The sequence below is a fragment of the Monodelphis domestica genome, chromosome 2 (genome assembly GCF_027887165.1).
Source record: "Monodelphis domestica isolate mMonDom1 chromosome 2, mMonDom1.pri, whole genome shotgun sequence".
NCBI classification, from domain to species: domain Eukaryota; kingdom Metazoa; phylum Chordata; class Mammalia; order Didelphimorphia; family Didelphidae; genus Monodelphis; species Monodelphis domestica.
The window spans coordinates 112,401,567-112,425,712 of record NC_077228.1 but is presented as its reverse complement, the minus strand read 5'-3'; the positions used below and the strand labels follow the sequence as shown (position 1 = coordinate 112,425,712).

Sequence of the window (24,146 nt, the reverse complement as noted above, 5' to 3'; positions counted from 1 at the left end):
GTAACAACAATATTGTGGAATGATCAAATGTGATAGACTGCTACTAACAGCAATACAATGATCCCAGGACAATTCTTAAAAGTGTTCATTATTCCATATTACTTCCCTGCTCAAGAAACTTCAGGAGCTCCCTATTGACTTTTGAATAAAATACAAGTTCCTCTGGCATTTTCTTCATTTTATAATACTGCTCCAATCTATTTTCCTGAGTTAACCACTCATTCTTCCCCCATATGACATCTACCTCCCAGCCAAACTGACCTACTTGTCTTGAAGAGCTTTCAGAGGTACTTCTCTGATATGCAATACTCTGTCTGCAGCTTTTGTACCTCTGCCATACTCTTCTTTACTGAAGTGATAATCATTTTACATTCACTTACTATTCTGCATCTCAAACCCCTCTTTTTAAAAAACCCTTACCATCTGTCTTAAAAACTGATACTAAGTGTTGGTTCTAAGGCAGAAGAGTGGAAAGGACTTAGGCAATTGGGGTTAAGAGATATGCCCAGGTTCAAACAGCTAAGAAGTGTCAGAGGTCACATTTGAATCCAAGTCCTCCTGACTCCAGGCTTGTCTCTCTATACATTTTCTACCTGCCTCATGCCAAATTTCTCTTTATCATTCTTCATTCTATATTCCCCTTCAATCTTTGATGAATGACTCATTGCCCAAACCAGCCCATCTACTTACATCCTTAATCCTGTCCCTTATATCTTCAAGAAACTTGTTTTTTTTTTCATTCTCTCTCCCCCTTCCTTGTTTCCTGAATTTACACACACACACACACACACACACACACACACACACACACACACACACCTTATATAAACCTTTCTGGGTTGCCTCCATCCTTAAAACCGTTCACTTGACCTAGCCAGTCCCTCAGGACATCATAAAACAGTTGAACTCTTAGAAAATAGCCCCCTGCATTCTTGCCTAAATTTCCTTACCTCCCATTTACTTCTGTTGCTTCTAATCTGACTTTGATTTCACCACTGCTTAAATTGTATTTCTCCAATGTTACTAATGATGTCTTAATTGATAAATCTGATGGCTATTTCTGAGTTTCCATCTATCTTGAGTTCTCTTCAGTTTTTAATAGTGTCAATCATCTTCTTGTCCAACCCTTTCTTAATTCTCCTTCTGTGTGCCTACCTATCCTGTCCCAGTCTTCTTTACTGTCCTCATCCTACTCCCTAACCACAGGTGTTCCCCAGAGTTCTGTCCTGGGTTCTGTTCTCTTCTCTATATATACCTAGAGCACTTAACCTAGGGTCTACAAGCTTCTTTTTCTTAATTTTGATTTCAACATTTTAATATAGATGACTTTTTTTGTAATGTTTTATTTTGTGCATTTAAAAACATTCTGAAAAGGGTTAAGGAGTCTATGATAAAAAAAAAAAAGTTGTGGTTTGCATCCTTCCTTTAATGGTCTTGACAGTTCCCTTGGATTCAATTATTGTCTCCAGGCAGAAGATTCCCAAATTATATATCGAGTCTTCGGTTTCCTCCTGAGTTTCTGTCTCATATTACCAACTGCTTGTTGGACATCTCCAACTCAATATATGTTTCTTATAGGCATCCTTAACTCAATATATCCAGAACAAACTCATCTTCCCCTCAAACCCACTCCTCAAAACTTTCCCATTTCTGTTGATGGCACCACAATTTTTCTAATCCCCCAGTTTTTCGAAGGTGGAGTCATTCTAGGCTTTTCTTTCCCCCCTCCCCATATCCAACTCATAATCAGTCTTGTCTGTTTCTGCCCCATAGGTGCCCATCTGGAGATGGCCAAATGCATTGTCATGTATCTGTAATGGAATGTCTTCATGTCATAAGAAATGGCAAAAGGGATGGTTTCAGAGCAATCTGGGAAGACTTGTATGAATGATGAAGTAAAGGAAGTAGAAACAGCATGATTTATGTAATATCAATAACCTTATCAAGAAAGCAATCTTTGAAAGACGAGACAATTCTGTTCAATGCAACCACAATCCCTGAGGACTCAGGATGAAGCAGTCTACCTATCTCTTGACAGAGACACCACCCAAGATGTTAAATAAGATACATTCATACATACATATATATGTAACACAAATTATGTGAGAATTTGCTTTGTGTCTGTCTCTTATAAAGCTTTGTACTTCTTTTTTTTCCAATGGGGAAAAGTGGGGAGGATAAGGGGAACTAGGGATAGAGTAACAAAGAGAAGAAGGAAAAAGCAACTGAAGCATTTTTAACTGCAGAGAAAGCACAGAAGACAGCTGAAAAGATGCACAGATAAGCAGAATGGCTATGCAAGTTACATATAAGTTATTCATAATAGAGCTGCATTTTTGTAAACTATTTCTCTTTTGTGTTCTCCTCTGTGTGTGGAAATCCCCATTTTATTTGTTAAGTTCAAATATAAAAATGTAAGCACCTACTTTTGTGTAAGATGGCAAAAAAAGAAAGGAAAATATGGTTTTACTAATAGTGATGGTATTAGAAGGGATGCAATACCATCTGTTTTGCCACTATACCCTATGAACATTGGGTCTGTCTTTCTTACTTGAAGTTGAAACCTCCTAAATATGTCTTGCTTAATTAGAATGAGTTCTTATATCTCTGTGCTTAGCAGCATCCTTTGCACATAGCAGGTACTTCTTATTCTTTAAAAACAAATTTGTTCTTCATAACATCTCTCCCATCCATCTACATTTCTCCATTTACAACCACCACCCCAGCTCAGGCCATCATCACATTTTATCTGAACTGTTGCAGTAGCCTCTTAATTGGTTTTTACTTTTAGTTTTTCCATTCCTGGTGCATCCTCCAAACAGAGAGTTCTCAATATATATTTTTTAATCTTAGAATACCTTTACATCATTAAAAATTATAGAGGACATCATAGGGCTTTTGTTTATGTGGGGCTATATCCATCAATATTACCACATCAGAAACTAAGGTGGGTAAATCTTTAAATTGTTTATTAATCCATTTAGAAATATCAATAAACTTATCATGTTAGCATATACATTTTATTTAAAAATTGTTGTATTTTCCAAAACACAAAAATTAAGTCAGGAGGATGGTATTGTTTTCAATATTTTTGCATGTCTGTTTAGTATCTGGCTTAACAAAATATTGCTGGATTCTCTTTAATCTGTTTCTACTTTTAATCCGTTGGGATGTTGTTTTGGTTTAAATATATGAAGAGAATCTGGCTTCACACAGATATGTAGTTGGAAAAAGCGGAGTGTTTTAATAGGCAAATAACATCTTTGCAAAATCATTTTGACCTCATGGAAGCCACTTTGAGAACTATTCCACACAGTTACTAAAATAATTTCCCTGGCCTTTTAATCTCACTCTGTCACTTTTTTGCTAAAGAATCTTCAGTGACTAATCCCTATAAATACAAACTCCAAAGTTTGGCATTCAAGGTCTTTCCCAGTCTGGTTTAAGTCTACCCTCTCAGTCTTATTATTCCTTCACATATTTTCTCTTCTGGACAAGCCATTACACTTCCCATTCTCTTAACTTTGCATCCCAAATCCTGCCTTTGTGTCTTTTCATGGGTCCTGTGTTCCTGGAGCTTTGAATTATTAGTTGGCTATTTCAAATGAGTGCCTGATCTATACAAAGGATGAAACAAAGTAGGTTCTCTTTAAGGAACTTGATTTCTCTGTGGAACAATAAAAACTACATGGCAGTAACTCTTTGAATTTGATTAATTTTTAAACTATTAATAATGGTAAAAGACTGAACATGGATATGAGACAATATGCATGTTGAAGGCTGAAATAAACCATTGTCTAGGGGAGCAGCTGGGTGGCTAAGAGGATAGAAAGTCAGGACCAGAGATGGGAGGTCCTGGGTTCAAATCTGACCTCAGATACTTCTTAGTTGTGTGACCCTGGGCAAGTTACTTAACCCCCATTGCCTAACCCTTACCACTCTTCTGCCTTGGAACCAATCCATAGTATTGATTCCAAGATGGAAGCTAAGGGTTGGGGGGGGGGGGGCATTGTCTATCCTTCAGCCCTTATGATACTTGTGTCCGAAATCCAACAAATGCATTTCCTATTCTGCTATGATGGAATCATCGAAGGTAGATTATTGGTGATTTATTTTGCATTATTTGTTTTATTCTACATTGCTGGTATTATGATCAAATATTGATGATGGACCTACATTTCCAAGTTCTTTCTCTTTACCTTCTCTAAGAGGGCAGAGAATCAAGAATTAGTAACACACATCATCTTCTCAATGAGGAGCCCTCTCTAGCAGCCCTGTTGCTATTCTTCACTGCCTTTGTGCTCTTCCTGGCAAATGACCAAGAGGCAGTCTGTATTAGCAGTTGGTAAATCCTCCTTGTCTCATATCTAACTAGGCCCAACTAGAACCCGCAGGAATAATACCATTTTATCCTACTTACAAGAATGCTGACATTTAGAATGTTTGTTTAAAATCATTTGTTCAATTTACAAAAACCATTTTGGATAGAACTGTATGTTTATATTGAGCTAGAAATTTTCTTGAAAGTTCATGTACTTGCAAGACTCCAATACCTACAAGCAAAATAATCTGATTATTCAAAGTTACCCTTTGGTCCACTGCTGAAAAGATCCTGAGTCAAAAGCAGCATTGATTTAATAGGTGGAGATATTTGTTTGCAATGTTTTAGGGAAAGAAGAGTGCCTTTAAGAGCCTCTGCGGCACTTCAATATCTATGTCTCCTTTATATTGTGATGGTATTTAGTTACACTATTTGTGTGTCAACTACCTAACCATTTTTAATGCTCTGCTATTACAGTTCTGTGTATCTTTTACTCTTAGCTAACACAGTGGGATGGGCTAAATAGATACTCACTACTTGTTGGATGAATCAAAGAATAAAATTAAAATTTCAGCACCAAGAGTCTCAGACGCAAAGACGATAGAGAATTGCAGAAAATGCTTTATTGCAAATAAGCCTCATTGCAATGGCTTGTAATTATAATCAAAAAGAAGAGGTGTTTGGTGACATAACATAAACACAATAAGACAATCCAAACCATTCTTCAAGAAGAACACAAACTTCTCTTATGCCTGAGAAGTGCTTTTCCTTCCTGAATTAACCCATTCCAAAATCTGAGATCACTACACAAGCAAACTCCCATCACATGCACCATATTATAGAACTCTCCAGACTGGCTTCATAGGTCTGGAGTCATCAATGTAGAAAAAGAAAGTGATTAGCCAAGTGCCAGAAGTGATTCTGGGATGCACATTCATAAAGTATTATTTAAGAACTTGTAATCAGCAATGCCTCAGGAACGTCCAGCTTCCTTCCCCTCCACCATATGGGGATTCTAAATTGGCAATGGCAGAGAAGAGAGACCCTGGGAGGTGAGGTTGACCATAGATCACTCTCCTCAGGCAATATGCTACTCTTTGGAATCTGGAAGTAGATTAGAAGGAGTTTCTTTCAGACCTTTCTAGACAACTACTCTCCTGATGGAGAAAACACTGATTCCTCCAAGAGGCTGTACAGTTACTCTACCTCCAGAATTCTAGCCAGTCATCTCAAATTGCTGCTTAAGTCTATCCAGTGGGATCTGACCTGCGTTTTTTCACTGATGACTTGAACCAAAACACAACATAGACAAAAAGAAAAGAAAATCATATTTGGTAAATATTCTTTCATCCTTAATAATATATAAAGTGCTGCCAGAGTTGCAGGAGAATTTTTCATGCTCCAAGTGAAGAGTGGGGTTAGGAAGGGAAGGGAAAAAAAAATCAGGGAAGTCTGGTGAGGAAAGGAAGAAAAATAAAACGAGGAAATGGGATTAGAGGAAAGAAAGGAGGAAAAGTGCCTTGATCTTTTATTTTTAAAGAAACCCACCTGTTAGAAACAGGAAGCTCTATTTGTGCTAATGCAACTTTTAAAACCTGCTGTCTCCCACCTTCCTTCCTCCTGTTCCTATCCTCTACAGTATCTGTACTTCAAAATTGAACATTTTAACATTTAACATTCAAATAAGTGCCTCTTAAAAAAGCAGAACTGACATTAAGCAGATTGCATATAAGTTTTTTTTTCCTTTATATCCAAATATTTACTGTCTATTCTCAGTCATTCCCCCTCCTTTAGGTCAGTAGGAAGCTAATGGATTCCTAAAGTTCCTTCCAGCTCATTAAAAAAAAGTCCTAGCAGGAAGGCAACCAACTCCCTAAGCTACCAAATGAATGGGGGGGGGGGGAGAGTTGCATGGGCACAAGTTGAAAATTACCATGATGGGTGAGGTAATTTAGGCAATCCAGGGGGATACCTGCTAAGAAAAAAATGCTGATTTTATCCCAAAGTCATCAAAATCCAGTGGCTAACAGGGTAATAATGAGCCTTACCGAAGCCTGAAGAACGCTTTGGACCACCATCTTCTGGTCCAGATCCTAATAAGGCTATTAGCTGTGATTAGGAGGGGTCCTTAGTATACTCTCAATGTGGGAGACTTTCATTCCAGCTCTATCAAGGACTTGCTCTGTGACCCTGGGCATGTCACAATCTCCAAAGGCCTTAAGCCATTCAAATTCCATAAATTCAACTTTAAGTGCTTGTTACATGCTACATGCTGGAAATCCAAAGTCAAAAAAAAAAAAGAAAACATTCTCTGCTTTGGGAGCGCATGGGAAAAATGGGGGAAATGGTCCCATTTTGTCCTTGTTTTCTTTCTAATCAAGAGACTGAAGGCAAAAGGACCCAGAAAGCAATGGGAAATTTTCATAAGCTCTCAAATCACCCCATTAGCGGTCTGCTTGATACTGATGATAAAAGTATCTGCCAGGACTAAGACATATGCTCCCTACTCAGGAGGAATTCGCTTACTGTAACAGTTTGCGCCTTTATGGATTTATTCACTGAATCAGAAATCCACTCCAAGATTAAAAAGCTAGCTCTTATTATAGTTGTTTCTATGACCACATTCAACTAATGAGTTCCAGGAGCTGCTTAATGCCCACAGTGGAGCTAAATGGGAGCCATTAATTGTTTCGGTTCACGCTGACAAACTTGGGATCACGAATCATCAATTTGAAGCTGAAGAGAACTTTAGAACTATTGGATCATCCATTTAAAGCAGGAAAGTCCCTCCAGTCAATTAGTCCAATCCTCAGATTTTACAGATGAGGAAACCTATTAGACCCGGGAGGTGGCTAATTGTACCAAGGTCTCATAGATACAGATACCATTTTTGAAGTGCTAATGTTTCAAGTGAACAAGCTTTTATTAAAGCTGCTTACTATGTACCTGTGAGTCCCTCGGCTAGGCACTGGTCCTTAATGAGTTGGTTACGTTGGAAACCAAAGTATAATCTACTAATTCATTGTTTATAAAATTAGTCTTTTAAACAGTATATAGTTTATGGTCTTATCTGGAATCTGCCATTTTTCCCCGAGTGCATGATTTAAAGGCTTTGTTGTATTCTGTTGTATTCTGAGGCATTTCATGACATCTAGGAGCTAACACTTTTTGTCCTCAGAAAATTTTATAAAAGGAGCTCATATGGGGGCACCTGGGTGGATCAGTGTGGATAGAGAGCCAGACCTAGAGACAGGAGGTCCTAGGTTCAAATCTGGCCTCAAAGACTTCCCACCTATGTGACCCTGGGCAAGTCACTTAACCCCCATTGCCTAGCTCTTACTGCTCTTCTGCTTTGGAAACAATACACAATACTGATTCTAAGACAGAAGGTGAGGGCTTTAAAAAAAAAAAGGAACTCATTAAAAATAAAACAAAATGAAAGGAACTCAGTGGAGGCAATAAGGATTCACCTAAGGTAAATTCACTTGACAAAAAAATAAAATAAAAAAACTGACCCACAAAGAAGGTCAAAGTTGGAGAGAACCTCAAGAGGCCATCTGCTCCACATCACAACTAAGAAAGGTAAAAAAGCAAGCAAGTGGTTTGCTTGAAGACATCGAATAAAAAGAAATTTACTATTTGGATGGCAAACCCAAATGCCCCTGCAAGAATCAAACAAAACTATGAATCAAAATGAAGCTAACAGCAGAATGCTTACAAAGATGTAGGAGAAGCTCTACATTTCAAATATATGAGAGAATTTTCAATGTACTGGCTTTCCAGTAGTCAATTTTTTTAAAAAATCACTTGTTCTGGGGAAGATTGAGGGGGCTATCTGGATGCCAGGGTATATGCATAGAAAACAAACTCCTAATCACTGGGAGCTGACCTGCCTGCAGCTCAACTCTTCACTCTTACAGTAATTAAGAACCCTAGATCTCCCACATGATAGTAGGATCTCATGGGGAAAATTTCCTATTTATTCATCTTTTGTCTCTCCATTCCTCCCTTTCCTTCCCTCACTTCCCTCTCCGACATGCTGATCTCAGAGATTTTTTAAAAGATTATAAATAAGACAAAAATTTTAAAGGCTCATTATCCTTATAAGACCAGTCAGGCTTGCCTTAGAAGTTCTGATCGCCCTGCGGGGTAACCTGCACCCCTTTTCTCTAGTACACATGCAGAGTAGTAAGGGCAAGAGCGCTAAAACCTTTAAGGGAAACCAAAAGGAGCCAGCTCCCAAGCCCTGAGTGTATCAGCTCTCCCTTTACCCCTAGAAATTTTGACAAAGAAGCTGGATGGGCACCTAGAACAAGAATTAGCTGGGGTACCGGCCAACTGTGGGAGGGTTGGCAGGCTAAGCTGCCTTCTTGGTGCCCCAGTGACAGTCTCCTTAGTCAAACGCAGCCTCCTTGGAGACCATAAGGCCCTGAGACAGACCCTACCATGGAGGGCCTGATAGTTTGAAATGGAGAGAAATTTCAGATAAAGTTATTGACTCAAAACCTTTTTTTTCTTTATAAGCTTCTTCCCCACTGGAACTACAGTCTTCTCTGGCTACGCATGAGAGGCACATGAAGCATTAGCTAGAAAGAAATTCAGTGCTGGAAAGAGCAGTCACTACAAGGGAGAAATCAGGAGCAACCATGGATTTATCTTGGGGAGCCTTTCAAAAACTTCTGCTCTTTAGGAGTCTGGGCCAAGACCCTAAAATCAAGAAAAACAGTTTCAAAGTAAAGGCATTCCTTTGTAATGGTGGCAGCCAGTCCACCTCCACAAAGGGACTGTAAGCCTCATCCCCAGCAGACCTCCTCCCCTTCTGGATCTCAGGAGGGCAGAAGGATACTGGAAAGGTGGAAGCAGACCCTGGGCTTCAAAGCTGACTGCCCAAAATGAATGATGACAAATGGCCAGGGCTGACTCTTTCTAGAGATTAGCCCCCTTGCCAGGTAACAACTAAATTCAAAGAATTGCCTCAGTGCCCAGATATAAGGCAATTAGTCAGCTAAAAGTGCAGACTCCTGGGTGAGCCAGAATAATCCATGCAGGCTAAAGCCAGCTAAGAGAGAATTACAAACAAAGGAAAGCTTCCATTCAGAGAAGTAAGTCAGTACAGGCTATTAAGGAGGCTGGGATACACTGAGGCTCTGAGTTTCCCAGCCTGGATGATATTCACAGTATTCATTGGAGAGAAAATGTGGTTGTGATTGCCATTTGTTTTCCAGGCCTCTTCTGAATGGTCCCCAAAGCCCAGCTGCCCCCACTTAGCTTCCTGCTCTAGCCCCTGCAGCACTGATGTCCCAAGCTTGGCAGTGAGCAGTAGGTCTGGCTGAATCTTCTGCAGAGGTCAGGCCCTGGTTTCCTCATCCAGAGCAGAACATCTTGATGGAATCTGGGGGAGTCCCTTCACATGGCCAGCCCCACTTTTACCTAGGAGAGTTGAGAGAGAGAGAGAGAAAGAGAGAAGAAAAAAAACTATTACTACAATGGCAGAGGAAGAAAAAAAAAAAAACACTTTTCTGTCTCCTCACACAAACACACGTTCTCTCTCTCTCTCTCTCTCTCTCTCTCTCTCTCTCTCTCTCTCTCTCTCTCTCTCTCTCTCTCTCTCTCTCCAGGTTCAACTCAAAGCAGTAAAGTTATGGTCTTTTAACCTGAGCAGGCAAAGTATTTAATAAAGCTACTATGTTTCCCCCCTTCTCTAATATTCTAGTAAACTTCTCTAATCCCTATATTGGGGTACCTTCCCTAGTCTGGGAAGAACTACCAAGGGAGGTTTAGGGATCTTGGTAAAAGTGAGAAGGCTTCAGTAGGGGGACCAGGGATGGGGGAAGGAAACCATGCCAGAGCAGTAAATCAGAAGCCTACTTCTGATAAGGTCTGGCTCACTCTAAGACCCTGTGGCAGGGATCAGTAATGAGGGTTCTCTCGAAATGCTTCCTCTGGCCCTGGAGGGTTCTTACTGCTGCTTTCTTTCACTACATCTTGACCAGTCAACAGAGAGCAATCATGCCCCTGGCACTGCCTGGCCCCAGAAGAGGCTGATGAGACAAAAGTGAAGTTTGATGCCATTGTCCCTTATCTCTTATGAAAGAGGCCATGTGTTAGAATGCCTCCCTCTATGACTCCAAATTTACAAATAACGAACATTACACATGGCTACTGAGCTACACGTGCAATTTTGCTAAAGATCATGTTCATGTTCCTGCTGATTCTTTTTGGGGGTTGCAGTGTGTTTAGCACAGGGAGCACATACAACCCCCCCCCCCCCAGGGGACTTCCGAGGTGCTTCTCCCAGGATCCTCCATGGTGACCTTCTCCTCTTCCCCAGGAGGTGGTGTGGGAGAGCTGTGTCAGGCATCCTGAGGACCCTAATCAAACTCATAATTCAGTCTTGGCAGAGGAGAGCAAAGTCAGAACACAAAGAAAACAGGAGCCTTCGGAGAGTTGCAAGGTATTTAACAATTTTATTTACCTATTCAACAAATAAAAGAACAAAATCAACATGCATACATTTCAATTACAGTTCTACACATCTCTCGTGGATCTAATAAGTGCCATATCGAGAAATCGGTCACGGAGCAAATATCATGCTATTTGAGGTAATGTCCTTCTTTGCAAGACTATACAGCCTTCTCCAATGCAGACCACTCCTAGGCGGGCTGCCATTTAACGGGTCATACACGGATCCTTTTCTGACCTCCCCCCACTGTAGAGAGTGATGAAATCCTTCTGTGATTTGCCTACGTAATTAGTGTTACGTAATTAGTGCTAAGTTTTCCTAAAATTCTGCTAGATAATCATGGCTGCAAAACCTAAGGCACTGGGATGAGTGGCCCAGTTACCTGTTTCAACATGGTAAAATGAACAACTGAAAGTCAGATACAAAGCCATTGACAAGTCAGTAGACAGTGGATATAGATCACTGGAGCCAATTCGACGCTTTGGAAGGTTCTACCATTCAAAGAAGCCTACTTGAAAATGCAGACTATCCTCCTACATATTGCCCCACATGACAGAAATTCTGTACAAGAGAACTGAATGGCTCCCTATAGCTAATTCAAAAATAATGGATGAGTACAAGTTAGGGTCAGAAATCAATGCTGACCTGTGGTCCTGCCTAAGGACAAAGAATTCGATTAGATGACCTCCCTCAAGGTCCCTATCCAGCCCTTGGATTTTGGAGGTAACAACTTCAGACCTACCTCATGCATCCTCCTTCAAAATCCCTCTGTGGATGCACAAACTATACAACTGAAATGTAATCTCACCTTTTAAAATGGATGAGAATTTAGCTGCCACTGAGTCCATAAGAAAAATAACCTTCTAAATTGTATACAACTAGCCACCTCTACCCTCTCAGTAGAAAATAAGAGTTCTGTTTTGTTCAATAGGGCCCATATAATATGGAAGCCACACTATAACTCAACCACAATAACAATCAGTTCAAGTCACCAGATAGGACAAGGTTGAAAGCTAGGCACAGAGATATGAGACAACTATTTTTTTCTTCTGAAAAAAAAAAAAAAACCCAAAGGCAGCTTTGCTGGATAGTCCTATGATCAGAGAGTTTAGATTACATTCCTCTCGTACAAACATCTGGTGTCTAGATAGGGCAGTTAAGGTGGCACCATGGAGAGTGTTGGGCCTGGAATCAGGAAGACCTATCTTCCTTGAGTTTAAACCTGGCCTCAGACACTTATGTGCTATATGGCCTTGGCCAAGACATTTAACCTTGTTTGCCTCTTTCCTTATCTGTAAAATGAGCTGAAGAAGGAAATGGCAAACCACTCCATCATCTTTGCCAAGAAAACCCCAACTGGGGTCACCAAGAGTTAGACATGACTGAAAAATGACTGAAAAAAGAACAACTAAATCATTTACTGGAGTTGGGAGGGGGAGAAGAGTAGACCCTGTTTATAGATGATGGTTTTAAGCAACATTGCTTAAATGTTAAAAAATATTTTAAAAATGTTCAAATACTTAAAATTAAAAATCTAACCAAGTTAAAAGATACATTGGAAAAGCTGGTAAGTTTGCTGCCATCTTGGTTACAATAGAGGACTTGGCTTGCTCTCTTTCTCTTGGTCCTGGCAAAGCCCCAGGGAGCCAACATTACTCAACATAATCCAGATACCTCTCTTGCATCTGGGCACTCTTCCCTTGGACAAATAGACTTTTAGAGAAGCCACAAGGCACATTTATTGCCAAATATCTGGGTCACATAGCTCTTCAAAATGTCATTGTCTATAATGTCTAAATAAGGGCAACAAATGGGGACCCTGGAGCCACAGTTAAAGTGCAAAGTATTTCTAATCTGGAAAGGCAGGCAGAGACATTCAATCCCCAGATCCTACTCCCAAAAAGGAGACATGGAATGACTGCAGCAGTGGAATGCAAACTCCTGCAGTGGAATAGAAGTCCCTTGAGGGTAAGGAACTGGGTTTTTGCCTAGTTCACTAGAGTCTAACACATAGTGCCTAGAACACAGTAAGTGCTTAATGAGTGTATGTTAGATTAGATGGTTTACGTCTCCTGTATGCTCCTGAAAAGTTTTCGCTATGCTGTTTCCAGTAAGAATGGGATTGAAGAATTTGAGGTTAATATATGGAACTAGGTTCCAATTAAGGGAAGGAGGAAAACAGGGAAATGCAAAGGAAGAGACTTTCTATTCTCAAAAGGGAAAAAAAGGAAATAGTAACAGAAAACATTTTTTTCTTTCTCATTTAACACTAGAAGACAGATAAAAAAGAGAGATGAAGATGGGTAGGGAGGGTAGGAGTAAAGAGAGAAACTGAAAGAGAAAAACAAAGACAGAGATATTTATTTTTTTCTAAATGCTCTTGGGCAGGGTCAGCAGTCATTGTTTCAGAGAAGGTCCTTTAAGTTCCCCCATCTCACTAATGCTTCTTAGGACTTCAACACTAGACTCAGATTATTCAGAAAGCTATACAGAAGGAAATGGAAGAAGAGGTAGAAAGGAGAAAAAGAGACTCTCAAAAATCCTTCATGGAAGAGGCTGAATCAGGAAGGCACTCTGGAAGAATGAAATAAAAGGCCAGGTCCTCTCTGGCTCCAAGGCTGGGAGAGCTTAGATTTCAGCTCCCTTAGTTTGGTGGGGTTGTCATATTCTTTCTTTAAGGTAAATCTTATCAAGAGCAAGACATGGACATGGAGTAGCCCAAGCCTTGCAGATTCCTCTCCTATCCAAAAACTCCAACAGGGCAAAAAGTCTCATTCTCTTATGCTAGTTTTCAAAAACTAATTGCTCCATTCTCTTACCCGCAATGGGCCATCAGGATAATACCTCTCCAGGCCAAAGCTTTCAAGCTGGCAAAAACCAAAACCATACCTATTTGAGTCAAGCTGTCACAAATAAACCCCACCACCAGTTCTCTGCAGAGCACTTTATAACTTCAGTACCAAAGTCAAGGTAGTTATCATGTATGTGGAGTACAGTAAAGTAGGGAGTGATGGGGAAGGGGGATGCAGGAGAATTCTCTGCACTACATTTTAACAATCCTCCAGCCCACAAACTCAGCACTGATACTCTACTCATTTACACCTTTTAGGATGCTTTGTGGATATGCAATCCATTCTAGTCAGAGTTCTTTAATGAGGAGACAGGACACGAGAAAGAGGGAAGCCCTAAACTCAACATAGCACCTGGCCACCATGTCTCTGTCCTCAGTGCTTACTGTTAGCTGGCCAAAAAGAAATCTCAACTTATCTTAAGTCTGACCCCAGAATGGAATGTGCTTCAAAAGGGAACAAACAAGTTTGAGCCTAGAAACTGGTGACTGCCACACCTACCTGGGAAGTAAGAACAAAGAACATAAATTTCAAGAATCCCTGCTTGAAGTTTCAGCTCTGATGGCCAGGTTTCATCTGCTCCCCTTTTCTAGCATCTCTGGGATTCAGAAGCACCAGCTATTTATCCAAGAAATCCAGTATTGTAGAGCTTTTACAGTGGAACAGCAATAATTCTCTTCATTTTACGATGGAGTCAATAAAGGCACTAAGAGGTACTGTATTTACTCTAGGTCATAAAGATACTGAACTAGGACTAGAAGCCAGATCTCCTAACCTCTCTCCACACTGAAGTACTGGTGTAACCTCTCCCAAGCCTGGCATCTCTTCATCCAAACAAAATAAGTCTACATTCTGTCTAGAGTTTTGAACCATTCAGACCAACATTAGAATATAAGCTCCTTGAGGGCAGGAACTGTGTTGGGGTTTTTGTTTTTCCTTTCCTTGTATCACCAGAGCTTAGCACAGTGCCTGGAAAATAACAAGCCCTTAATAAATGTGTGAGGACTGATTGACTAATAAAGAACCAATGAGAGTCCAGGGCTCCTAAGCTGGCTGCTTAGCCCAAGCATTTACCATTCAATTGCCTTTCCATGTGACTAACACAAGAAGCTGCCCAAAGAAAAACTAAGCTGACTACAGAAAATTTGCTTTAGCAGTCTCTTCCCTAACAAATACTTCCTATGAAGAAAGAACAAAAATGCTCTGACTGACGTTCTCTGGGAGCTTCCTAGAAGGGTTCTGGGATGTACCAGCCTTAGACCAAGAGATCTGCCAAATACATGAAGGTCACCTACTTCCCAAATGAAAAAGGACTTGGAAAGAAAACTGGAGTTCCAGGGATCCTACATAAATACAATCTTAGAAGTTATGAAGAAAAGAAGCACAAAAAAGATGCAAATTAGGCTATAAGCAATTTAAGTCTTGAGCTGAGGAAGGAGATGTAGCCAAATGGGTAGCAGAAGCAGCTTCCTCAAGGCTAATAGGTGAAGCCCCAAACCCAGAGGATGTTAAGGATGAAACTTGGAATTGTGATGCCCAGATGCCTTTAAGCATTCCATTGGGTCCTGATGGGTGTGATATTAAATCAGGGATGGGAGGCCCTATCCCAGGGAGAGGCAGCAAAGCCACCATGCTTTTTTTTAACTTGGGGGGTGGGAAACAAAAAAAGGGGTGGGAGGGGAGAATTTTTCTAATGTATTATATGCATGAGAATAGCCATTTTTCTTAATGAATGATTAACTCAGTGTATCCCAGGATTTACTCCAGGACAGGGGAAGGATTTAGTGGCTTTATCAGATGTTTTTGCCTCTGAGAGTTGGAACATTCAACACATCGGGTAGTTCCAGACTCTAGTTCTGTCCTTCTAATCGGCCCAAAGAGGTCACTGGCTTTGGCAGGGCAGCTGCTGCTGTTGGCAATAAGCCTGGGAGCCAGTGGGAAAGAGAGACCTTTCCCAGTAAGGACTCCCCTAGAAGAGCCTGGGGCAGAATACAGACCATCTCCCCACCCCCCACCCAACACACATCAGCAGCCTTAGAACATCCCTTTTGAATTCAAAAGCAAACCCAAGGAAGGGATCTGCCAAATGCATAAAACTCAGCCTCTCCCCCCATGGGAAAGGTCTGGGGATCATTTTTTTGTGAAAGGAAGTGGGGATCCCAGGCCTGGGGACCCTGTGTATCACATACTCCAGCAAGGGTCCTTGGGTGAGGAGTGGGCCAGGAAGACCCTCCAGGCCTAGGTTGAGTGGAAGGAGAAGGAAGGGAGCAGTCCCTTCCCGTTAAGCCCCCAACCAGAATCTCAGTTTCCCTCCCCAATCTCCTCTCTGTTCCTTCCATACATCATCACTATGGTGCACAGTGGGATAATCTAATGAAGGGTCCTAAAGTTGAGGGGAAGAAGAGGGAAGAAAGCAGATAAGTGAATTTAGAAAGCAAGAAAAAATAGGTTGCCCTACACAACCATAAAGCACATTAATGACAAGCTGGGAAAGGGGAAAGTTTAGAAAGTGTTTATCAGTCTCTTTCAGCCTTGACTACATCAAATCTTCTCCCTCATACCCCTAATTCATGCCCACACAATACCTGTCCCAAGAGACCCCATTAGAATCTGACCAAGGCAGAAACCTGGGTGGAGCGATGTGTCACACCAGATCTGGGAATGACTGAAGTTGGCTGGTTCAGAAACCCAGTCTCATGCTGTGGGTTAGGATTAATTGAAGATGTGGAAGTTAAAAGTCAGTCCTAGGTGATTAGTGAAAGGGAGAAAGAGGCTGGGTCTGGGGAAGAACACACACAGTTACACCACTGGAACGCTGACTTGGGTCTTCGGCTGGTCAGCCCCTTCTTGAGCATCCAGGGCACGGAGAGGGCTGAGGGGCTTGAGGGGCCGGCTCCCAACACTGTAATTTCTCGGGCGCTTTATTGTATCCGAACTGGACAGAGGCGTAAAGCTGTTCCTTCTCATCCTTACAGGGGTTTGATTCTTGGGGAAGTTGTTCTGATTAGAAATGGAGGGACACCACAGGAATGAAAGCCAAGCCAAGAGCTCAGTCACAAAGGTTAAACTACTCCCCTGATTCCTGGTTTTCTGTCAACCAGAGACCTCACAACAAAACAGGAACTAGCCAGTTTCTCTTACCACTGGGCACCTGAAAGGACTGTAGAGGTAGATAACTCATCTAATCTCATCATCTCCCAGGGGGAAACAGGCTCAGAAAGGAAAGAGAACAGACTTTTATCTCAGGTCTCAATGGCTATCAGGGTTAGCTCTAGGAAGAGAACTGAAACCTCCCAACTCCTTGCCCCATAGTCCTCTGGAACATCCTGTCCATCAAGTGGGGGAGACTTTCCAGAAAAAAAAGATTCGATTTCACTTCACTGAAACGTTTTACACCTTTCGTTGGAATTTCAGGGCCCTGTTTTTAAATGCCATAATGCTCTTTCTGAAAAGTAATCATTATAAGTCAATGTCCACTCCCATGACAATATTCTTACTGCCCAAAGCTCAGAGATATGAGGGTGATAGAAAGGAAGCCATTCCATCTAGAAAATACTTACAGTTGGCTTCTCTCGGTGAGTGTTCACAGCTTCCACATTGAGCTTTACCGTTTCCACTTTGCACCCTGATGGAGAAGTCAAGGAAGAATGGGAGCATTCTTAGAGGAAAAGTTAACAGAAGAGGATTCCCGAGTTCCAGTGCAGAGAAAGGTCCCCCCAGAGCTGGCCGCCTTCTACCTGACATCAGTGAGTACAGAAAGAGAAGAGCTCAAGGGCTACTAGACTTGACTTCTTTAAAATAAGAGGCCCCACGGTCTTTCTCTGGCAAGGTCTGTTAACCTCTCAGCAAACTGCTAAAAATACTCCTCAATTCCCCGCTTCCCAGGATTGCTCATAATTACCATAGGCCACAGGCGTGAGTTTGAAGATGGTGTGGAGTGGGCACCTCAAGTATGGGAGCTCATCTGAAACCAGAAATACATAGTGAGTAAGTCTGTCTTCTGCCTCCTTTTCTATATTCGGTACCTAGCACAGTGCCTGACATATAGGAGGCACTTAATGAATGATTATGGATTCATCAGGCAGCATGGGGAAGGAACTGGGTCAGAACAGAGGCTTGAACAGAGGCCACAACTTCTTTTTTCTCTGATGACCCATCGTCAGCAACAGAACTTTTCCTCTGCAATTCCCACCAAAAGATTCCATTCTGTCCTGTTGACACTAAACCCCAAGCTACCAGGTGATCCCAGTGGGGAACAGATTCATTGTCAACATTGGCTGATGTAGGCTGAACAAAGGAGAATAGAGCACAGGATTGAGGCTGTTCTTATGGGAAAGGACGGTTGTGTGAAGGCTTCTTCTATGCCCATTTGAGGAGTGCCTTCTATGTGGGGCAGCTGGGTGGCTCAGTGGATAGAGAGCCAGGCCTGGAGATGGAAGGTCCTGGGTTCAAATCTAGCCTCAGACACTTCCTAACTGTGTATCTCTGGCCAAGTCCTTTAACCCCCATCACCTAGCTCTTACCCTACTCTTCTGCCTTGGAACCAATACTTACTATTAATTCTATTACAGAAGGTAAGATTTTAAAGGGAAAAAAAAGAATGCCTTCTGTGGACTAGGAGATGATGATCAGGCTGCAGGCTAGGGAAAGGGGGAATACAGAGATGGCACCCCTTTCTCTGTTCTCCCCTGTCCCCTTTACTTGCAGCCTGATCATCATCTCCTAGGCCCAGCCCTGCCCCTTTGTCTCCCCATTTCTCACCCACAAACAGCCATTCTGCAGCAACTACCTCCCCCACTTTTTCTTTCTAAAGAAATACGGATCTCTCTGGAGTATCTCAAGCCTCGAACACAAGGATGCAAAGATAAGAAGACTCAAAGTAATGAATGGGGAGGAAAAGCGTCCCCAAACTACAGGCCAGAGGGGGGGCTGGGGTGTCAGGGGTAGGTCCCGGCCCCTCTGCCAGCCCCAGCAGCAGGGACAGAGGGCCAAGGTTCTGGCACCCTTTCCCTCCTCGTTCTCCCCGCCACCACCCTGCCCTTCACTGGCACCTGCGTTCTTATCCAAGAAGTAGGCCAGCAGGCAGCGCATGACAGCCTGGTGGGCGATGACGAGCACATTGCCCTGGCGCTCTAACTCCATGATGACTGGCTCCAGCCGCTGCACCAGGTCCTGGTATGACTGCCGGAGGAAGCCAGAATCAAGTTGGCAGCTAAGCTTCAGTCAAATGATCCCTCTTTCTCTTCCTTCCCCAACTGGTCTCATTCCAACAGGCACAGAGACTCTGTGTCGCCAGCAAAGCTCTCTTCTTACCCCCAACCCCGAGCCTTGTGTCTCTTAGGAGTGCCCAGACCTTTCAAGAACAAGGTTCAGACTGAGAAAAACTGCACGTCATGGATAAAGGCCTGGAACCCATTCTGCTCTCTTTCCTGTCCCAGGCAAGATGTGGTGGGTTTTTAAGGAAGCAAAGGGTATTGCTGGATGCTTAGGGGACACAATAAAAACAGTGCTGGACTTGGAGGCAGGAAGACTTGAGTTCGAATCCTGCCTCACACACTTAATTGCCGTATGACACTGGGCAAGTCACTTGACTACTCTGGGCCTTAGTTTCCTTGGGGATAATATTAATACTTTCCTACAAGGGTTGTTGTGAGGATAAAATATATATATATAAAGTGCTTTGAAACTGTTTAAAGTACTGTTAGCTATTAGCAGATGGTTATTTATAATCAGAAGTCCCGATTTGAAATCTGTCAGACAAAGGAGTAGCTACCTCCCAGGACGGTTAGGAAGGATAAATGAAGGAATATTTGTAAAGTCCATTGCGGATCTTAAGCGCTGTAAAAAGGTTAGCTATCTCCTATCATTTCCCATTATTGTTGGATTCTCTTGGTGCTGGGCACCCAGAAAATATATGCCTGCTTATTTCCAGGAATTCAGATTAAGAATCACTAAAGCTGCCAAAGAGACCACCACTTACTTTGGGCAAGCAGAAAAGACCCAAACCTATTTTCTATGGGTTAGTATGACTGTCCCTGGGTAGAAGTGGAAGAAGAGTTAGAATAAACTTGTAGGGGCCAGCTGGGTAGCTCAGTGGATTGAGAGCCAGGCTACCTCAGACACTTTTTAGCTGGGTGACTCTGGGTAAGTCACTTGATCCCCCTTGCTCAGCCCTTACCACTCTTCTGGGAACCAATACCCAGGACTGATTCTAAGGTGGAAGGTTAAAAAAAAAAAGGAATAAACTGGTAGAAGTTGTACTCTATTTAGCAGCATGTATTGGTTCTACAGCTGTGACAGGAGGTCAAGGAGAACCAAAAAGTCTCCTTTCCCAAAGATCGGGACAAATATACCACCACATGCGATTTGTCTGATCTAGCCTGACTAGAGGCAGGAACATGAATCCAGTGGTCCTGTGAGTCCTCTCCTGGACCAGGGGGATCATGATTAATTAGCTCTTCCTGAGACTTTAGCCCCTGCAGTCCGTTGTTTGATACAGTCTTACCTCCCCTCCAGGGTAACGATACAAATACTTCTCTTGGTCCCGGAGGGCAAACTCTTCTGGGTACTGCTTCTCAATCTCCTCATAGGTCATTTCTTCACACACACCCTACAGGAAGCCAAACCTTGCTGAGGGTCCCCGATGACCTGGTACCAAGCCCACCTTCATGATTATGCAAAGCCACTATGCCACCAAGGCAACACCCAGAACTCCCAGGAGTGAAGAGCTGAAGTCAGAGGGACTTGGATTCAAATCTCATCTCTCAGCTTTCACCTCTATTTCTCTAACCACTACAGGAAGATATCCTTAATGTGTGGGGTGGGATAAGACTAATTTAAAGGAAGATTTTCAGGGACCAAGAGAGGGCAGTATGAAAAGGCTTAATTAAGACTGAGAGGAAACTGAAGAGACTAGAAGACGCTTATAAGAAATGTTTTAAAAGTTAAAAGTGTAAATAAAATGAGAAGGGAAGAAGAAAATGGCATTGGGTGATAAAAGGGTACAAATCTGATACTGAATCCAGAAAGGTTTGAGGAATTTTATTCTCTTCTGGGTATTCTTCTCCTGGTCATGTAAAAAGAAAGTAGAAGAAGTCCTGCTTGCCTGGTTTCTACTACTATCAGGACTTCTTCTACTTTCTTTTTACATGACCAGGAGAATACCCAGAAGAGAAGAAAATCACTTCAGAAGATCCTTTCTAGGTTCCCCTCTAGGCTTATGCTTAGGAACCACATTAGCTAGGAAAAACAGTCCATGTTCTGCTCTTCACCCTAGGGTTATGGCTTTGTTGTTCTGCTTTTCTGGATATACCTGTCAAAATGATGAACTTTGTGGGTCTCCTGCCTCAAAGGAGGAGGAAGAGAAGTATAGGTATCCCTTCTATAACTCAACTTTCGCCATCGTGGTTTTGATAGATCCCAGGTGAGTGTAAGAAATTAAATGGGAATTGGGGGGGGGGGGGTTTGGAAGCTGCAGATGACATATGAAGGCCAGCAGATAACACAGAAAAAGTTTAGAAACTCAGAAATGCACACAACTCAAAATTTACAATAAGGTACTGTAAATACCCCACGAGAGAAAAAGAAAAAATTCAGACTTCTCTGGTACAGACAGCCAAAAAATATAACATGGATTTTCCAGATTGAGGGGGTGCTACACCCCTAACCCCCATGATGTGAAAGAAATACTTGGACACCCTTGCCACAGAACAGGCCTAACAGCTGTCTACTCACAGCATCAATCTCATTCAGTATCTTCCACTGCTCATAAGTCACTCCGAGGGACTCTGCAGTCTGGATGGTTCTCTTTAGCTGACTGGTCCACACTTTGAGGTCCACGATCTCCTGTTCTTCCAGGAACTTCCTTAGTGCTTGAGAAAACTGAGAACAGGGGTGGGGGGGTGGGAAGTGGAAACCACTGTCTCTAAGTGGAAATGGCAGAGGAGATGGCCAAGATCACTAACATAAAGGAGCTGAAAAGTCACAATTACATCCAAGAGGAAATGGATTTCATTTGGAATACTTGATAGAGTGCTAAGAATATAGGAGGGCCCTCAATAGGCACATGTTTTTAGAGCATGACTGGAACTGATGGTGAAGGGAGTCTTCCTAATAATCTTAAACACTTGACAAGACTACAAGATGACAAGGGGGCAGATGGGTTGCTCAGTGGTTTGAGAACCAGGCCTAGAAATGGGAGATCCTGGGTTCAAATCTGGTCTCAGATATTTCCTAGCTGTGTGATGCTGGGCAAGTCACTTGACCCCCATTGCCTAGCCCCTACCACTCTTCTGCCTTGGAACCAATATGTAGTATTGATTCTAAGATGGAAAATGAGGGTTAAAAAAAAAAGACTACAAGATGACAGGATGACAGGATAGCACTGTCCCTGTTCTACAGCAACACAAAAAATGTAAATGGGGATACAGGAGAGGCCAGAGGGTAGAAATGATGATGATAAAAATGGCGACCATGACTCTGACTGGTCTGTTGACCATCTACTCACCTGCTTTCCTCGGAGAGAGAGACCAGAGTCACCCCCAATTTTGCCTAAGAGGTTGAATTCACTCTCTCCATGTCGACAGAGATAGATGGTTCGGGGCTGGACATGGATGTTCATGAGGTAGTATACTATCTTACTCTGGATGTAGTCTTGTACCCGGTTCACCAGGAACCTCTGCCCCACGTTGATCACCTTGATGAAGGACAGGTCCCTGGCACAGAAGAGAGAAAAGTCCCTCCAGAGATGAGATCCTGGGGAGAAGGTCTGAGGGAAAACTCAGAATGTGGACCTCAATGTGTATTTCCAGAGCTGCTTTTTCTCTCACCATTTCCAGCCTCACTGACCCTCTGCTTCATGTGCTCATTCCCTGACCAAACCACAAGAACATGATCTTTTCCCAAATAAGATTAAATACAATCTACTTTTAATTGGTTAAAAACATCCAGTACCTACTCTAAGGTTCATCCTGGCAGGGACATGGAAGCTGTCATCCATGCCTTTGAAGAGATCAGCTAAGCAGTGGAGTGGATAGAATCCTGGGCATGAAGCCAGAAAGATCTAAGTAGTTCAAATCATCCCTGAAACACTGGTTGTGTGACCCTGGACTAGTCATTTAACCCCAATTGTTTTGCCACTCTTCTACCTTTGAACCAATCCTTAGTATTGATTACAGGACAGAAGGTAAGGGTTAAAAAAACCAAACAGCACAGTGCCTGGCACATCCTAGGTCCTTAATAAATGCTTGTACCCTTTCCCTTCCCTCCTTTCTCACTATCTTCCAAATGGAAGATAAAATAACACAATATCTAGAAAATAGAGAATTAGCTACCAAAAACCTTTCACTCCTTACTCCATATGTAAGCCATTGAGACTCAACGTCTCTTTGCTTTCTTAAATATATGTTAGTGAGAAATTAAATTTTATAATAGAGATGAAGGAGAATTTGATCCTAACACCTCCTGCCATAGACCCCCAACTCCCAAAACTATGTGAGAGTCAAGGACTTGAGCCTCACTTGTCATAGTTGTCAGGGTCCAGAGGCCGATAGGTGACTTTGTAGCACTCGATTCTCTTCAAGAAGTCCTCCATCACATTCTCCCTGTTCCTCTCTGGGTAGTCAGGGCTCGATACCTTCACTTCCTGAAAGAATAAACCTAGATGGGAGCCAGGTACAACCCAAGCGTCCTCCTAACACTCCCTTTTCCGCCCTTCCTTCTGCTCACATGTCTCTGCCAGCGAGCTAGAATTGGCCTTTCAATGCAGTCAATAATTTCCTTCAATTGGAAAAACTGCTGACCTCTGCCCCTACCCCCAAACCATCCCCGCTAACCCTGACATCAGGGATGGAGGGCAATAACTAGAGAGTGACTAGAGAGGGCCAGGCAGAAGTTTAACTTTGCTGGAGCTTCTCCTGGACCCTGGAAAGTAAGATGGGCTGAAAAACAAAAAGGGAGGAGAGTGTTGAGCTTTTTCTCTTACTCTAATAATAATAACATTATTATTATTAATGGTTACATAATTAATTGTGATAGTGACAATGATATCTCACATCTAAGTTGCACTTTTAAAAGCCTACAACGCATTTAATATATGGAATTTCATTTGGCCCTCACAACCACCTTTTGAGGTAGGTGCTATTATTATCCCCTTTTTACAGATGAAGAAACTAAGGCTCATAGAGATGAAGAGACTTTCACAGAGTAACACTGCCAGTAAGTGTCTGGGGTGGGAACTGAACTATGGTCTTCCTGTCAAGCTCTCTATTCACTATGCCCTGCTTCCTCTGTGTCCCTAGTTCGATAGTTCCTTCACCCCACAGAGATTCGAGCTCACCGTATGAGCCTAAATACTGGGACCCAATAATTACCTGGCAGATGGCATTCCTAGATTAGCCCCCTGCCAGGAGAAACGCCTCAGTCTGAGCCTCCGGCCATGACTCTTCTCTTTGGGCCAGGACTCCAGGCTGTGATGCTGACCTGCTCTGCCCCCAAACTACGTCTCCTCAGCTGG

The 24,146-nt window shown here is 42.4% G+C and overlaps 1 protein-coding gene across 6 annotated transcripts in view; it reads right to left on the bottom strand.

Moving 5' to 3' along the window:
- Nucleotides 1-4,924: 4,924 nt before the first annotated feature.
- PFKFB2 (6-phosphofructo-2-kinase/fructose-2,6-biphosphatase 2) overlaps nt 4,925-24,146 on the bottom strand; it is a 32,279-nt gene continuing 13,057 nt past the window's right edge. For 3 of the 6 annotated variants that reach the window (XM_056815845.1, XM_016430134.2, XM_056815846.1), the window contains exons 8-15: nt 23,152-23,276; nt 22,140-22,347; nt 21,368-21,514; nt 20,139-20,243; nt 18,685-18,814; nt 17,535-17,597; nt 17,194-17,258; nt 4,925-9,751 (exon numbers count right to left, since the gene is read on the bottom strand). In XM_056815845.1, the coding sequence (XP_056671823.1) occupies nt 9,728-9,751; nt 17,194-17,258; nt 17,535-17,597; nt 18,685-18,814; nt 20,139-20,243; nt 21,368-21,514; nt 22,140-22,347; nt 23,152-23,276 (867 nt within the window). In that variant the 3' untranslated portion in view covers nt 4,925-9,727. Of the gene's footprint in view, nt 9,752-10,763; nt 16,634-17,193; nt 17,259-17,534; nt 17,598-18,684; nt 18,815-20,138; nt 20,244-21,367; nt 21,515-22,139; nt 22,348-23,151; nt 23,277-24,146 lie in introns of those variants that run through there. The other 3 variants (XM_056815844.1, XM_007481297.3, XM_056815843.1) reach the window with 1 other exon arrangement.